General features: G+C 39.1%; 1 protein-coding gene across 1 annotated transcript; it reads right to left on the bottom strand.

Annotated features, from left to right (window-relative positions):
• Positions 1 to 736: 736 nt before the first annotated feature.
• On the bottom strand, positions 737 to 3,115 carry LOC149265841 (WRKY transcription factor 6-like). The gene is made up of 5 exons (XM_089393950.1): positions 2,987 to 3,115; positions 2,718 to 2,867; positions 2,229 to 2,570; positions 1,836 to 1,949; positions 737 to 1,744 (listed from the first exon to the last, which is right to left on the bottom strand). The coding sequence occupies exons 1-5, from the start codon at positions 3,005 to 3,007 to the stop codon at positions 1,208 to 1,210; spliced, it is 1,164 nt and encodes a 387-aa protein (XP_089250076.1). The 5' UTR covers positions 3,008 to 3,115; the 3' UTR covers positions 737 to 1,207.
• Between the last annotated feature and the right edge of the window lie 15,292 nt (positions 3,116 to 18,407).

The following is an 18,407-nucleotide window of genomic DNA, read 5'->3' as shown; positions in this document are numbered from 1 at the left end:
TGCAGGGGTTACCCATCAAACTTGTGATTTCAATAAATTCCTGCCTGATTTTAGAGAAATTAGATCAGAAAAACCCATCAGAAAACAGTCCAAAAAATCATACTCAAAACAACTGCAAATTTATTTCCTGAGATTTAACATTATGAAAAATTGAAACATTAAATTTTAAGCTGGATGTTATAAATTCTGTCATAGATTCTAATAAATTGTTTAAAGAGAAACTAATGAACAATCTGCTTAGTTGCAGCACTTATTTATTGTCACAGTTCTTGGGTTAATTAGGTGGAAATGAGAATCTTATACGCATAAATAAATAGGAAATAATGACATTCTCGGTGATCGGACACTGTTGTCGTACATTTTATACAAATTCCCGTAATTTGGTTGGGAAAAATAAATTTGAAATTTCAGGCTGGGGCGAGGGCACTTTTAGGGATGCCACTCAATCAGATCTGGCAAGTCTATGGTCAAGAGCATGACCGATAAATGTTACTGCTTGCAAAAACGGAAGAAACTGAAGTCTATGGTGAAGAACATGACTGATAAATGTTGCAAAAACAAGTCAGTTTTCTGGTGCAACAGCAGAAGGGCAGGTATATGTTATATTGCTTTAGGAAGCCAATTTTACATTAGGAAATTTACAATTAATGTTGATGAATGTCAAAAATTCTTGATCTTTCTTTGTCTGATTTCATAGAAACTCAATCCAGATCATGAAAGCACAGACGCGTTGTGTCGACACTGGCCGTACATTTTTCTACGAATCCGATCAGTCTTCGGGTTGTAATGAACAAGGTGGAGAAAAGGGAAAGAATAATGTGGAATTTATGGAAGATTGATTACCAGCTGCATTCAAAGAAGAGGAAAATAAATCGCATGCAGTAGGGAATCAATTCGTCCGTGGATGATAGCTCAGGCTGTCAGGGAGAGTCTTTGAACAAGATGCATCAGCTGGTGCCGACTCGGTGTGGAAAAAATAGTGGAAAGTCGATTTCGACATGAATGCCTCAAAGCTTTCTTCAGTTCTTGGACACCACAGTCCGTTAGCTTCATTGATTCAGCCCTACTCCTCAATTCGCTGATTTTCATGTCCCTCCACTTACATTCTTATAACAATCCGAAGAACCATTTTGACCCATGGCATGTGTCTACAATACAACCCAATTTACAAGAGATTTCGCACACAACAATTGCAGAGTACACGAGTTTAAGCAAATGCCTTCTGAGTTGAACCATTGGTGTATTGCCTTGCAGGAGGGAATTTGGGCATCATTCCCCTGACTGAATCACCCATCTCGAGCATAGAACCGGCTATGGCTACAGATAGGGCTGCAGTGAAGTTGGGATCTGCCTTTATAGAAGCCAAATAATCCTGCATCATTGAAGAATAATTACCCCCTTCATTATGATCTGATACCTGGCCCATATCGCTAGACAATGGACTCGACTGTTGGAATCTGCCTGCTGTCAAATGCGGAGGCTGCAACTGTAAACTTGGTCTACTGGGGCGGTCGTCTGTGAGGTCGAGCGTGATTGTGGGAAACGTGCTGGAGGTCGATACTGTGGCAATGCAGGGTATAAATTGGTTGTCTGCAACTACATTTTCTGTATTCATCCCCTCACCAAAGAGCTGGTTGGACGAGCCAGCTTGCATAACAGCCATAGCCAGAGGACTCACAGAATGAGTGTGTTCGCCTTCGTAGGTTGTTATTACAATGGTCGGATCTTGTGCACATCTCTGAACCTGCTCAAAATATTTAAATTAGGAAACAGAAAGGCTAATTCTATGTGTTTGGAGTAAGCGCTTTCTTTGGGAGAAAAGGAGGAGACTGTACCAGTTTTTTCACTGGGCAAGCGGGTGCCCAGGCACATTTGTAATAGGATCTTGGAAGTGGATTGTTTCTTGTCATCTTTTGCCCATACTTTCGCCACTGGCAGCCATCGCTTCCCTGATTATAATAGATCAGATAAGTTTATTATATATGGTGGAAAGATAAAAAAATCTTTATAAAATTAAAAAATCTTAATGGATTTTGAGAATATTGAGGAGTATTTAGGAATTTGGAAGTTTTTTTGCTGATATGGATTTTGAGAATATTTAAAAAAATGAAATTGTAATAAAGAATGCCAAACAATTGACTTTATCAAATTTCAAAATATTTCTGAAATTCGCAATCCAATTAATTTGAACTTTGCCATAAAAACAAAATAGAAAATTAGATGATTACCGCAGATTTCTCGCATCTTGTCTGCTCTGCTACGATTCTCTTTTTCGCAGCTGCCCTCTGTTCGCTGAAGCCCTTGTTTGGGACCTGTAGCTTCTTGTTCGGCGACTGCCCGTGATGGCAAGGGCTCTCATCCATGGACGAAGTGATTCCATTGTCAGTCTGTTCCAACTGCATGTAATTTATCTTCCTCTTTTTTGAAGGCAGCTTCAGGTCGTCCATAAATTTGGCAATCTTCTCCTTTTCTTCACCTCGCTCGTTACAACTTGAAGACTGGTCAGATTGAAGGGAAACTTCCCGACCGAAGTCGATATTCATAGACCCCAGACACAATGGATTGAATATCTACACAGTCAGAATACAGAAAGATTAAGAATTTAGAGAATCATCTAGACTGTGAACATTTGCGAAAGTCTATCTTCCTTGGATTTGAACTTGTAATTTTTTTAAGAGAAAAAACAAAATACATATTCAAACAACAATATAACATACCTCATTTTCATGAATGCACTTCGGTTGTTGCACCAGAGACGTGATATGCTTCTGCAAGTATTTACATTTACTATTCATACTCTTTAATACAGACTTCAATTTTTTATTCTCCTCATTAACCCGATTTATCTCTGCCACAAGTAATGTCATCTGCAAGAAGCACAAGCCAATCCATAAGAACCAGATTTCAAATCAACACAAACAAACAATGCCATTGCTATAATATTTCAGATCAACAATCAGCCATGAAAACGCCTTCAAAACTGCACCTGAATCTTTTGACTTTCCATCTCTTCAATGTTTACTTCTTCGAAGTGTGGAAAATAGGGAGCCGACCGGTGTTAGTGTTGGCGGCCTTCCGTGACTTATTTATAGGAATTAGGAAGAGGGAAGCAGTGCAGGGAGCGGAGTGGCCCCGGCCCCCGACTCCCAATGTTGTGACCTAAAGAAAATGTTTCGAATTCCGCGCGACCGTGGAGACTTTGAATGCGTGCAATATCTCATCCAAGAAATGTGATAGTGGACAGAAAGGCGTCCACGAGTTTGAATGATTCCTCACCGAAAGTTCCTTTCAGGCCGTTCGTCGGTGCCAGGTGGCGTCACCGCGGAAGCATCCATTCACAATGCACCGTTTCTGTGACAATAGCGCGCCTGTGAAGAATAGAATTAGCCTGTAAACAATCCAAGTATTACAGAGATCCTTCCACTGTTAATACAGCTTGTTCATCTTCATCTTTTTGTAAACATAATTCTTTGTATGAATTAGCCCAGCTTGTAAATTATTCTTCTTTAGAAGTCAAATGCCCAGATTGTCAAGAATTTGTTAATCTGCTTACTCTGGTTGAGTCTAACCTCCATTCAAATCATAACCCTAGAACTGGAATCGCTCCTCCTACTACATCTGTAAATTCATGCCCAAATCCCAAATGCACAGATATTCCTTTCCCACATGAATCAGATCCGGATCATGTGCTCATGATGCATGAACTTACCACTCTCGAAGGAGAAGATATAAGGCTGACAGAGATGATGTGTTTAATGAGACCAGCCAAACCCAGATATGGTTTGGGATACCTTGAGCAGGCAAATGGCCTGATTCCAGATTGCAGATTTTGCCCTGTTCCTTCTGACTATAAAAAGCCCGCAGTAATGGAAATGCATAAGTTCTTCTCACTTATGGATGGATGCTTGAAATCTGAGATTAGTGCCCAATGGATGAAAGCCATGCTAAATTGGGATTTGTACACTAATCCTCAAGCAGATGAGTTCGATCAGAACTATACACCTGCAGAGAAGAAACAGTTTGCTGACGATTGGAAGCATTATATGGAGATGAATAACACTTGGATATCTTTTTATTCATGGAAAGATAATATTGCTCCCTTGAATGTCTTTACCAGTTCAACCAACACCTCAGCAAGCAAGCATGCTTGGACTGCACTTGATGGATCAAAAATTGAAACCGCTACGACCTTTCCTCCTTACAAAGGATTTGTCATAGGAGAAAACACAAATGCAGCCAAAGCCATCCCTTTAGTCCAGAAAGATGACAATGCCTTGGGCATTGATGGAAGGATTCAGAAAGCTAGTGAACAGCTTAACTGGACAAATACTGCAGTAAAAGGCTTGGAAATGAATGTTGCAAAATCAATAGAAGTCAAGGAACAAATTGATATTGTCCAAGTATCATTAAATGATGTAAATAAATGTTTGAACAATGTACAATTTGAAACTAGCATGATTCGTTCTTATGCCAGAGAGTCATTGAACAAAATAGAAGGAGTAGAAGAAAAGTTAGTTGGTCATTTAGACACAACTAAACAAATTATATCTGGTTTAACTGGCAAAGTTGAAAAGATAAGTCTGTCTAAAATTGAGAAACCAGTTCCAAACTCCTTTCTTGTAAAAAGAAGCATAATAACACAGGACCTTGTGAACTCTGTAGACAGGGTTCCTACATTATTTCCTAAAGAAGTAGCCATGTATTCATCAAATACTGAGGCTACAAATAAAATCACAATTGCATCCTTGTTTAAGGATGAAGAAGCAGAAAAAGGGAAAGAACAGACAGACCAGATCTTTCCCATATATGAACCTCTTGAACATAGGTTCAACAAATATCCTGCACCTGACATAGAAGGCAAAGGAAAACTTCCTGAAGCACACACCTTTTTCCCTGATTCCCACAGAGAGTGGAATATAGATAACATGAGTATAGGCCAAATAAGGCAGATGATTGATATCATGTATACAGAATATAAGCTCATGTGTCTGCGAGGGAAATCTGAAATTGATGCTTGTAGGACAATTATTCAGTGTTTTACAGGGACACTCCTCAGGTGGTGGGAGACAGAATCATCTCCAAAGCTCATAGAAACAATGGAAGCAGAAGTGCTAAAAGATGAGAAAGGAGATGTGATACATAATCCTGATGGCACAGTTATCAGCAACATGATAGGGGCACTTACATCAATGATCTTGGAACATTGGTGTGGAAGTGAAACAGAGATCGCTGATAAAAATGAAGTCATTCTGATGAATTTAAAGTGCCACAAAATGTCTCAATATGATGACTTCCACAGGGATTGGATGCAGAGGATATATGAAGTCAAAGACTCAAAGAACCTGTTATGGAAACAGGTATATCTTGCAGCTCTGCCATCTAAATTTGTTGATTATATAAGAATGCAGGAAGTCTTTCAATTACCCTTTGAGTCATATACATGGGGAGAGATCTATTCTCTCATTACAAAGACACTGGTCAGTCTATGCACTAGCTCAAAGGTAAATAAGTCACTGGAAAAGCTTTCCAGACTGCCTGACAGAAAATCCATATGCAGTAAATATGGATTAACATTGGATGATCCTTTGGTAAAGAAAAGGAAGGCTAAGAAAAGAGCCAAAAGAGAGTTTAAAGAAACTTTCTACAAAAACCGAAGAAATTATCCAAAGTCCAAAGGCAGATATTCAAAGCCGAGGCGAGGCCAAGCCTCTGGAACAAAAAGAGGGTATTATAAATATGTTCCCAAAACGCATTATTACAATCCCTCTGATATCCATCTGCATACTCATAAGCAAGACAGATGGAATAAAATTACTTGTTGGCTGTGTGGGAAAACTGGACACACTTCCTCTCGATGTCCAGAGGGTGAAGCATCAAAACTAAACAAGGGAAAGAAGTCCCAAATCTTTGCCCAAAGAAACAAACAAGTAAAGCAAGAAGGAAGAAGACAAATTGTGTGCATGAAATGTGATTCTCATGCTCATAGCACAAAACACTACCCGAATGTCACCATCAGAGAAATAGCTCAGTAGCACCAAATAGAAGAGTCTTCTTATGATTCTTTCAATTTTTCATCTGCAGAAGAACTTCATGCTCATATGGGGCAATGTTCAGATTCAAATTCTTCAGACTGTTTTTGTGTCCTGACTCTGAAGAATGTGCTTACCATGTTCAGTATATTTCTGATTCTGAATATTTCAGTGACTCAAGTGAAGAAGAAGGAGAAAAGCCTAAGCCCCTGAAAGAAAAAGTCCTTATGGCCGCGACAGAAGAAGAAGAACTAAAGATTTTGTCACAAATTCGTGCCATGGAGGATGGAAAGATGAAAAATCCGCTTACGGAAGCTTTTATGGATCAGCTAAAAGAAAAAGCTTCAAACAACTCAGGTAAGAAATCTCTTTTTTTTTATGCATCATATGAGAAAAATACAAAATCATTTCAGAGGCATCAGCAGAAGCTTAATAGAGTAAGGTCCCTTACTTTAGGAGAAGTCAGTCGAGAAATTCATATCCTCAAGACTGAAATTTCTGCATTAAAAGCTCAAATGGCAGAAATACAGAAAGGGAAACAGATGGCAAAAGAAGAAGATAATGATCAGCCATGGCATACTGCTTCTCATAGCAGTAATCAAGAAGTTCAAATTGCTGAAGGAATGAAGGATCCAAATTTTGAGGTCAGGGATATGAGGTTACTTACTATCTCCTATCAACAACATCATGTTCTCGTAAATATTTGTATAAAAGGGCAAATGTTTGAAATGGTTGCTCTTATTGATTCTGGAGCAGATATTAACATTTTAAATATGAAAAATATCCCAGCAAAATATTGGGTGACTGCAGAAAGAGAAGTGGTGGGATTGGGTAATAAAAAGCTTAGATATGAAGTACCCAAAGCATCTGTTTGCTTTGATAGCCACTGTGTTTATTTGAAGTTTGCAGTAGCTGACATTCCAGTAGATTGCATACTTGGTAATATCTTTCTTGCAGCAGTAGAACCTCATGGGTCACTCAGACTCAAAGGAGGCAAAGCTGGATATTTTATTTCTATCCCCACTTCAAAAGGGACAAGAAAGAAAATTGAACTTCCATATATCTCCAGTCCTAGAATTTCTACAATGGTACATATTGTGCAAAATCTGGATAGGGCCGAAGCCAGATTGTTGGATCTAAAAGATCTGAAATCTACTTTGAAGATCGAAGAACAACTTAAATCGCCCCAGATCAAGACCAGAATTGGAGAATTGAAGAAACAATTAGAAGAAGATTGTTGCTCAGAAGAACCTAATGCATTCTGGCATAGGAAGCAGCACACAGTCGAGCTCCCTTACAAGGAAGGATACACTGGTAAGCCTTGTAAGAGCAGATCCATTCCAATGAGCAAAGAATACAGAGATCTTTTCCAGAAAGAAATTCAGTAGCTCCTTAGTAGAGGACTAATCAGAGAATCCGATAGTCCTTGGAACTGTTATGGGTTCTATGTAAACAAAAGAGCTGAACAAATCAGAGACATCCCGAGACTAGTTATCAATTATAAGCCTCTCAATTCAGTCCTAGCTGATGACACCTATCCGATCCCACACAAAGGAGACTTAATCAGAAGGATAGCAGGTGCCAAGATTTTTTCCAAATTTGACCTGAAAGCAGGATTTTGGCAAGCGGCCATTGCTGAGAAAGATAAGTTTAAAACTGCCTTTAGCATACCAGCAGGACATTATGAATGGAACGTTATGCCTTTCGGACTCAAGAATGCTCCATCAAAATTTCAAAAGGTAATGGATGGTATTTTTAAGCCATATTTTGATTGGCTAATTGTATATATTGATGATGTATTAATATTTTCCAAGAACATCCATGAACATTTTAAACATGTAAATATTTTTAAGAATTTGGTTAAGCACAATGACCTGGTGCTTAGCAAAAAGAAGATAGAGGTATTCCAAACCACTATCAAATTTTTGGGTCATACAATCTGCAATGGGCAAATAACGCTGCAGAAACATGCTTTAGAATTTGCAGATAAGTTTCCAGATGTCATTACAGAAAAGAACCAGCTGCAAAGGTTCTTAGGCTGCCTAAACTACGTCAACAACTTTTACCAGGACTGTGCCAGTGACAGAAGGATATTGAACAAACGGCTAAAGAAGAATCCTCCAGAATGGACAGAAGTCCATACCAGAGCAGTCCAGAACATTAAAGCAAAGGTAAAATCTTTGCCTATTCTATACGTTGCTGATGATCTTGCCTACAAAATTGTTGAATCAGACGCAAGTAATATTGGATGGGGTGGAGTCTTAAAGCAAAAGGTTGGAAAAGAAGAACAAGTTGTTCAATTCGCCTCTGGAGTATGGAATCCAACTGAACTGAACTACTCCACGATCGAGAAAGAGGTCAAGGCAGCATGGAACTGTATCAGTAAGTTTGAAGTTTATCTCATTAATAAACCTTTTCTTCTGAGAACTGATGCATCTGCTCTGCAGAAGGTGTTAACAAAAGACATCAAGAAGGCTGAAGAAGCCAAGTTTGCTAGATGGCAGGCTTTATTTGCAAAGTTTGATTTTCAGGTAGAGCACATCAAAGGAAAAGACAATAATCTACCTGATTTTTTAAGCAGAGAATACATTGAATCAAAAGATCATGTCATGATGGTTATCACAAAGTGGGACCAGCACCAGAAACAAGAAGTCTTGAGAACCGTCCCTGATGACAAAGATTGGGAGACCTATAAAAGAAACTGGAAACCCACGTGGCAGCTCCGAAATACAAAGGTGCTAGATGCCAACCTGCAGCCGCATACCGACCTCCAACACTTTGTTCCAGAAAGAAAAGTTTACCCTAAAGGAGGAAAGTGGATTCATGATATGATATATGATAAAGCAAGACGGGATGGTGATCTTGCACGACAGGCTTTGGAACAAAATTTTCACGACATTGCCACTATCTGGTGCCATGGTGGACGCAGCACAGGAATGTATGAAAGGTATGTCTGCATATATAGGACAAGAGATCTCTGGAATGAGCCAGGCCATGTTAGAACTCAACCAGCTGCCAGATGGCCAAGAAATGATCCCAGGATCATATTTCCAGATACAGTGTACAACTTTGCAGACTACAAGCAGCTCTGGTGGGAATTTCTCAACCTCGACGACAAGGTCGAAACCTACTATACCAGACTCAGATTCAGTGCCATTGGTCATTTCCAAGGATATCAACAATGCAAATGGTTTAGAGACTGGTGGACTGACTATGGAATAAACAGAACTGCCATGGATCCTGTAGAACATGAAAAATATTGCAAAAATCTTTGTAGACCATGTATTGAGCAATGTAGTACAGACTGTAATCACCCTATTTATAACACTGTTAAACAAATGACTGAAGGTGAATGGTCAGTATACAAGTCATCTCCATATAATAATTCCCTTGAAGAATATATGAGAGAACACATGGAATGGCTTGTATTAACCAAAGTCCAGTATCAAATTGTACTAGGGAAGCCGATGATTGTCTGCAGGATCTACACAAAAGCCTGGGACACAATGCAGTATAAAAGGGACAGATTCCCTGATCTTACTATTTTCTGATGTAATAATGAGTACCAGTCACAAGGGCTTAATTGTGACCAGATTTCTCGTGAGCTTTGCTGTACCAAAGCATTCACAGTGTAAATAATTTACGGTCTATATTTTCCCATGGGCTTTTACGAAAAGCATCCACTTTGTTATCTTCCGTAAGATTTACTTTTCTGGACAGGAATCTACGATCAGATGTCGCTTTGGCATTACCCGAAAGCAACTATTCCATCCATCGGACTGGAATCTTTGTGCGGACGTTGCCCTAGCACTATCTGAAAGTAATGATTCCATCCACCTTTAGGTCAGTTCATGGATGACCTACAGTGATGATTGTCCCCCCTCACTTCCTATATAAGGAGGGTAAGGACCATTACAAAGGCATTGGCATTTGGAGTCAGTTAGAGTCTTTGTGTGTTTTGAGTCAAGTGCCTCTCCTGCTCTGTATCTGCGAACATTCTGTCTGATCTGCTTGCAACACGAGAAGAACTCAAGTCCTTAGGTGATTTGGGAGCCTACGCATCATTGTGCTTGGAATTGGTGAGAACCTAAAGTGGCCGAATCATTTAGAAAGTCATTCAGTCTGTAAATGAGTTGTGTCATATTCTAAGGCAGAGCCTATCTATCGCCAGGTAGCCTTCGGTAATGCTTGTTCCTTGAGAACGACATAAAGTCCGATAAATGCGAAGATAGTCTATCTCTGTAAAGAATCTCTTTGTAATCAGTTTATCCATTCTGAAATAAAATGAGTACACCATTCTGCATCTGAATACCTTGTCTGCACTTTAGCATTGTTTGCTGCGGTAGTAGTTGTCTCTGTGCTTTCATCCGAAGTTCGCAGGAAGTTCGCCAAAGGAACGAAGGGACGCCAAGGCCATTGTTAGGTGAGGAAGCCATTGTTGAGGCCATAAGAGCGTGAAAGTTCTGAGTAGGTTCACCACTGGTTCACCAGGAGTTGGCTATCAGGGTCGAACGAAGAGACGCAGCAAGTAGCGAGCTCGTGACAGGGGCTATGCATTGTTGTTGACACCATTATCAGTGTGTAGATATTATTTATATACAAGTTGCAATTTTATATAAATTTTAAGTCACGTGTTGTGTTTTTTTCAATTTTTCTGATACTATTTGCTTTTATGAGGATATTTATAACTAAGTGTTTTGTTTATAGTTACAAGCGTTTTTTCACTGACTTTAAAGAAGTGATGGGTTGTGGTTTCTTACTCTCGTTGAGATCATTTGTTTTTACAAAGATATTTATGGCCCAGTCCTTTTTCAGGTTGTTGATAGGAAGGATAATTATGGTTAAGTATTTTGTTTACGTTAGAATTTAAAATATGAATGTGCACAGGGTGTTGAATTTTATTTTCTAGAGAGGATGTTTATAATTTATAGGAATAAAGAGTATTTGATTAAGTGTTTTTGTTAAATTTTGAATTGAAAAGATGAGTTTAAAGGAGTTTTGAATGTAATTTTTTAAAGAAGAAGGTTAGGCATTTTCCTTGATTGGATTATACAAGAAATGAAATGAAAGGTAGATTAGAAAATGCAGCACACTAAGAGAAATATAATACAAAACATAGTAATATAGACAAATTTCATTCCTTCATAAAATAGTAGAATATTGTAGAACAAACACTAGCTTGGAATAGTTTTAGCTTATCTCTAAAAAAGAGAGATCTCAACTACATTCAATCATCAAAAAGTTATTACAAGAAGTTCAAAGAGTGGCCTTTTAATGCATAGAAAAAATCCTTAAGTTCCAAAACCCTAACCCTATGAGGCAATGCATTAAACACTTATAGACATAAATCAAACACTCTTATTAATCAAATTCCCAATGCTCTTGGGAAAAATGTTTGTTGTTTACATCATGAAGGAATGATATATTATCATTTACAAATGAGAGACCCCATATAAATTGTAACACCCCCATCTCGCATCTACCCAAGTAACTGCCCAACTAGGGTAGATATGTGACGAGAGGCCACTATAATGGGATTCAACCTCCTAAGTCACCTTAAGGAAGTGGAATCGACAGAAACACACCACACAAACCTTCCACATCAGCAACATAACTCCCAAGAGCCATCCCAACCACTTAGGTAACCAACCCCTGAGACCAACTGAAGTTTTAGTCCACCAAACCCCTGGATGCTCCCTTGATATGGATAAGGATGCGTCTGGGAGGCTCCAAAATCTCCCACGGGCAAGGGAGATTCTAGGGACTTTTTTCCCCAGTGCTATGCTTGTGATTCTAGGATTTGTGCCACTTTTTCAAGCCCAGATCCCAAGTCACTACTCAGAACTTAATGGCAGGTTCAGAAATGAAATTTCATACTGGAACAAGGATACATTTGCAAAAACATCAACAAGGACTAGAATGGACCCCTACTAGTCATGGCAGGAATTTCATCAAACATGTCACAAACATGAAAGCTACAAGTCTTAACAACAAAATTGAGCATAGGGGTCTCATCCTTATCTGAGATTCAATATGACGCATTGTTTCCTTATCACATTAGTTGCATTATCATCTATTAGGCCATAGATACATTATTCATTCATTTACAAGTAAAAACTTGATGGGAGCCATACATCACCACTGTCATAATACATATTCACAACCAGCATAATAACAACTAAAATACCAAGGAAAAAACAACCATATAATCCACACATGAACCAGTATAATACTTGTAATAGTCCTGGTGAAAATTCGATGTAATAAAAGTTAATAAAAGTCAAAATAAGACCACGGTTAAGGAACACTTATTCCAAGCTAAATATTTGGCAAAGATATCCTAGTGGGCATCACTAGATGTGTTTTGGCTAAGGAAAATTGGCAAAGGCATTAAAAGGCAAAAAGGCATTTTTGGCACCTTTATTTATGAAAATGAAGGAAACTAGGAGAAAAGTAAGGTGAAAGGTCACAAGTTGCATGTGAGGAGGAAATTGAAGGAAAATAGTGGAAAATGAAGAAAACAGAGGCATCATTAATAAAAAAGATTATCATAATCAGTTGGTAACCTTTTGTCAGTTCAAGTTTGGAGCTCTCTCATTATTCTCTCTCTCTCTCTCTCTCACTCTTGGTCACATAGAATTTTCTTGGAGCACTCTAGCTTTGGATCAAGGGAGGAAATCAAGCAAAGGAAAAGGAAAGAAAGAAAGGATAAAGGAAGAAGAAAAAGATCAAGCAACTTCAGCAGGAATACCTGCAGGTAACCTTTTACATGTGTGATTTCATAGCTTGTTTGGACATACATGGCTTTGCACGTTGGTGTATGGTTCTCTTTTTGTTGGTGGCATGGTTTTTCCAAGTTATGACAATGGTTTTCAACCTAGCCTTGCCTTTTTTCGAATGCCATGGTATGTTGGGATGTTTATCTAGGTTTGAGATTTTGTTTGCCGGATGGATTTCAAAATCTGGGGCGAAGGTGGTCTCAAGGTTCATTCCCAAAAGCCTAGGAATCCCTTGACCGGTTTTGGCAGGATACAAGGTAAAGCCTGACGAAGAAGTCTCAGTTTAGGGCCTAGAGATCCGGGTTTGGATGGTGGTAAAGCCTGAGAGACTGGTATTGGTTTAGGGCCTAGTGATCTGGGATTGGATTGCGGTAAATCCCAAGAGACAAGTAGACAGAAAATTCCTCAAGGATAGTGATGGATTTCGGATGGAATTCCAAGTTCATTTCGGTTGTGATCGGAGCACCAGTTTTGGTGTGATCACGCTTTGGTGAGGGTGGAGGGGGTGACTGGCTGAAAGAGAGGTTTGGTTTAGCTATGTCTATGCTCGGGTGGTACATGGAAGCCCCAAGCATAGTCAAATTTGCCTATGATTAATGAAAGCTAAGTTCTCTTACTTTTCCATTGGTTTATATGTGGATTTAATCATTGTCGTATCTTTAATATTTATATTGTTTTATGCTGGTTATAAGCATGGTTAAATGACTGGTTCATGTCATGGTTATTTCATGTATTTATTTGTAATAGCTAAATGGATGCATGCACGACCTAATTGATGATATAATAGTTCAATGGAGAAGGAGGTGATATTTATGGTTATGTTTCATAAGTTCTTTCAGTCATTTATACTTTGTCTTTATCCTAGACATGTAGGTTGCATTGATGCCAAGTGTTTGATAGAATGTGAGTCCCGATTGGGGATGCTTAGGCCTAGTCCTAAGGTTGATTTTTTATTTGTTTATATTGTCATCATGTCTTTGATGGATTCTAAAGGTTATAAGAAGTTATGGGCAGAGGCAGGGATTCTGCGCTAGAAAAGTGGCTCATTGGGACGTTGGCATAGGTCTGCTGGAAAAAGTCCAAGGATGCTAGCACACAGGCTTGTGAGAGCGACTTCACCTTATGGTCATTGTATTTACTATAGCATGAGAGTGACCAAAGGTTAAAAGGGCTAAATCATTAGTGGGACTCAGGTACAAGATGTCTGAGTGGCTCACATGTCTCCTGAGGGTTTTGTTGTTGATGTGCATGAGTTTGTTTGATATGTTTCGTCGGTTCCATTTCCTTAAGGTCACCAAGGAAGTTGAATCCCTTATAGTAGCCTCTCTCATCCCGTGTTTACCCCAGCAAGATGGTTGCTTGGGTGGACCTGGGAGGAGGGGGTGTTATAGATTGGTATCAGAGCGTGGTTGCACTCTCCTTGGGTGAAGGTGCTCAGTCATCTATGCATGCCAGTTGCATGTGTGTCTCTTACACTTGCCTTCCATGTGCTTGTCGCATTGCATCATGTTGATCATGATTGTAGTAAGGTTGTCATGAGGGACTTGATGTGATTTTGTGAGATGCATCATCAGAAGTATATGACTAATTGCATATGGTTATATGTTGCTTACATGTTGATTATATGTTGCTTAACTACATCCTTGTATGTCAGGTGCATTCCTGAATGTTTTGATTACATGTAGCAGTCTTGTAGGTTGATTACAATAATTGATCGCTTATGCTCGACTACATGCATTCATACGTATGTGTAGTTGATTAGGCATTGCTTATGCATGTTTATAGTTGCATGTGGTAATGTGTGTAATGGAGTAATGGTTGTTGTCATGCATGAGGTCATAGCATGCATTGTTGATATTGCTTTGCATTGATGAATGGACCCTAGCTAGAATGATGTTTATGTGTAGATACACTTATTTGATATATGTCTATATGTTATTATGATTATGTTATACATGTATCATGATGATTTGATGATCTTGCAAACAAGGTATCCTCCTTGAGTTATGCTAAGGTACGTTGGTTTATTATGATTTGGTTTAGCTAACATAGTATGCCTTACATGATAGTGGTTAGATGGCTAGTAAGGTGGTAGACTACATAGAATCTCCCTATGCATCATATGGGCAGCGTGGTGTGGGTGACTCTTCTAACTTGGAAAACACATTAAGGAGACTAAAGGAAGAAATAAGGAGTTGTAAAGTAGACAATGACAAAATCATGCAGACACAAGAGAAATAGGTAGAGATGAATCTGATACTACTTCAGAGTTTGTCAAATTTACAGTGGCAGGGACCACTTCTGATCAGACATGGAGAAGATTAAAAAACTAATGGCGCATATGGTAGTAGGTATCCTAGTAGACATGGGTCGGATAAATCTGATACAATCAAAGATGGAAGGTTGTTGGACACTCCGGATAGGAGAGGTGATAGACCAAGTACTATTCTAGTTCTGGTTCTTACAAGCATCATGATCGTCATTGTTATCACCCTTACAGGAGGAGTGATAGGGGATACTTTCCATATGAGTTTAAGAAGGCAAAGCCACCTACCTTTTATGGAGAGATGAAGAAATCACAGGATCCAAAGGCATTATTTCTTGGTATGAAGAAATTCTTTAGATTGCATGAGTATTTAGAAAACATGAAAGAAAAGATAGCCACCTTCAGTCTCAAAGGTAATGTAGGTATTTGGTGGGAAGACATGAAGAATGTCAAAGGTATACATGAGGAAGATTTGACTTGGCATGCATTTGAAACGCTCTTCAAGAAGAAGTATTGTTGGAGACATACTATGATGATAGAGCTAAGGAGTTTTATGAGTTGCTGATGGGTTTTATGACAAATGTTGAGATATGTGCCTTACCTCAAGGAGGAGAAGGGCAATGCTCGAAGACTCATCAGTGGACTTCCAGTTGCACACAGAGACGAGATTGAGTTCGACAAGCCTAGATCATTGGAGGACGTCATCTGAAAGTTGAAACATTGTTATGAGTAGTCGAAGTGCAAAGTTGAGCCTAAGAAGACTTGAAAAGAAATGAGAAAGCTAAAGGAAAATGACCACCAAAGAGAGGAAGACCTCAAGGTGAAAGTGAGAAAGAAAATGTAGTTCCTTATAAGAGATTCAATACAACTGAGAAGGGACGTGGAGAGAAGCAAGCTAGAGGCGATGGTAGGGAACCCTTACAGTGTTGGATATGTGGTAAGGATCATTGTAAGAAGGATTGTACGTGGTATCAGAGTGGTGGTAGACCCCATATCTACAGTGCTCAGGAGGTGCATACAGTTTGTGATGTTGGTCATAGTATTCCTTAGATCTATGCAGTTGTGGACAACAGGCAGGCGGGCCATCAGACATCGATCATTGAGATGGATGGTAAGATTTGTGATCAAGTTGTTCCTATTTTAATTGATCCTAGATCTAAATATAGTTATATTAATCCTGACCTAGTGGATAAGTTGGGTTTGAGAAAAGAAGTGCATACAGAATCTTGGTTGGTACAGTTGGCTACAAGTACAAATAAGAGGGCTCGCCATTGGGTAAGAGCTTGTCGGTTTGAGTTAAATGGTATGCCTACAACGACACATTGGAATGTATTTCCATTAGGATCGTATAGTATGATTTTGGGTATGGATTAGTTATACCTTCACAAGACCAAAGTGGATTGCTTCAACAAGGCCATTGAGTTTGTGGATGATAGTGGGGAAAAGAGGACTCTGCAGGGAAAGAAGAAGCCTACATTAGTGAGGATGGTTACCGCTATGCAGGCTAAGCATAGTTGCAAAAAAGGTTGTGTGATGTTTACAGTACACATTTCTAGTGACAAGGGTAAGGAGGTTGTGGATGTCAATGTGTTGAGCAGGTAACCAGTTTTGTAGCAATTCAAGATGTATTTCCTGAGGGCGTTATAGAGTTGCCACCTCACAAGGAGTTAGACTTTTCTATTGAGTTGGTGCCAGGGGCAGCTCCAGCATCCAAAGCACCTTACAGGATGAGCACACCTGAGTTGGTTGAGTTAAAGTTGTAGCTGAAGGAGATGTTGGACAAGGGATACATTAGGCCAAGTGTATCACCTTTGCGTGCACCAGTGTTGTTCGTGAAGAAGTAATATGGTACTCTCAGATTGTGCATTGACTACAGGCAGCTGAACAAGGTAATGATGAAGAACAGGTACCCATTTCCTAGGATCGATGATTTGTTTGATCAATTGAAGGGAGAAGCAGTGTTCTCTAAGATCGACTTGAGATTGGGATACCATCCGGTACACTTCAAGGAAGAGGATATCTTTAAGACCGCATTTAGGACTAGGTATGGGCATTATGAGTTTGTTGTTGTTCCATTTGGTTTGAATAATCCTCTAGCTACATTCATGTGCTTGATGAATAGTGTGTTGCTTCCTTATCTGGACAAGTTTGTTATTGTATTCATTGATGACATACTGGTATATTGTAAGAATGAGAAGAACATGCCGATCATTTAGTATTAGTGTTGAGATTGTTAAGAGAGCATTAGTTGTATGCTAAACTTAGCAACTGCATCTTCTTTCAGATGAAGGTACATTACCTAGGGCATGTTGTCTCCAAGGACGACATAGTAATAGATCCAGAGAAGATAAGGGCTATCATGGAGTGGCAAACTCCTAAGAATGTGGATGAGGTGAGATCTTTCATGGGATTGGCAGGTTACTACAAGAGGTTCATCAATAACTTCTCACGTATTGCATATCCTTTCACATCATTGTAGTGAAAAGGTAAGAAATTTGAATGGAAAGAAGAATATGAGGCTAGTTTTGAGCAACTTAAGCAGTTGTTGAAACATGCACCAGTGCTAAATATTGTGGATTCGGGCATGGAGTTTGTAGTGTGTACAAATGCTTGCAAGAGAGGACTTGGTGTAGTTCTCATGCAATAACGATAGGTAGTGTACTATGAGTCATGAAAATTGAATGAACATGAGTAGAACTATCTGAAGCATGATCTTGAGCTAGCAAAAATTATACATACATTGAAGATGTGGAAACACTATCTTCTGGGCAAGAGGTTTACATTGATGAGCGATCACGGTGGGTTGAGGTATTTGTTTGATCAACCATATATAAATTTCAAGCAAGCTAGATGGTTGGCTACCCTTAGTGAATTCAACTTTGAGATCAGATACATCAAAGGGAAGGAGAACCAGGTTGCAAATTCTCTTAGTAGGAAGGTACACATAAGTCATATAGAAACTATGATCTCTTATGGGATAGAGTTACAGGATAGGATCTTCTAGGGAGAAAAATGAGATGAAAAATACATGTAGATTATGCATAGGTTACAGCAGAGCACATGTACAGGTACATGTGTAGGTACAGGTATAGGTGCAGGTATAGGTACAGGTGATTGGGATGAAGACTATCGTCTCACGACAGATGGTTTGATGAGGTTTAGAGACAGGATCTATGTTCTGAATTGTAGTGAACTCAAGAAGCTTATCTTGAGGGAGTTTTATGCCAAGCCATACTTGGGTCATCCAGGATATCAAAAGACATTGATGACAGTGAAGAAGTTCTACTATTGGTCGAATCTCAAGAAGGAAGTGGAAAATTTCATGGCTATATT

The sequence above is a fragment of the Pinus tabuliformis genome, chromosome 6 (assembly GCF_031772625.1).
Source record: "Pinus tabuliformis cultivar Carrire ecotype Pingquan chromosome 6, CPIR1, whole genome shotgun sequence".
NCBI lineage: Eukaryota > Viridiplantae > Streptophyta > Pinopsida > Pinales > Pinaceae > Pinus > Pinus tabuliformis.
Note: the sequence above shows the minus strand (reverse complement) of the source record. Positions and strands in the feature narration are given on the sequence as shown.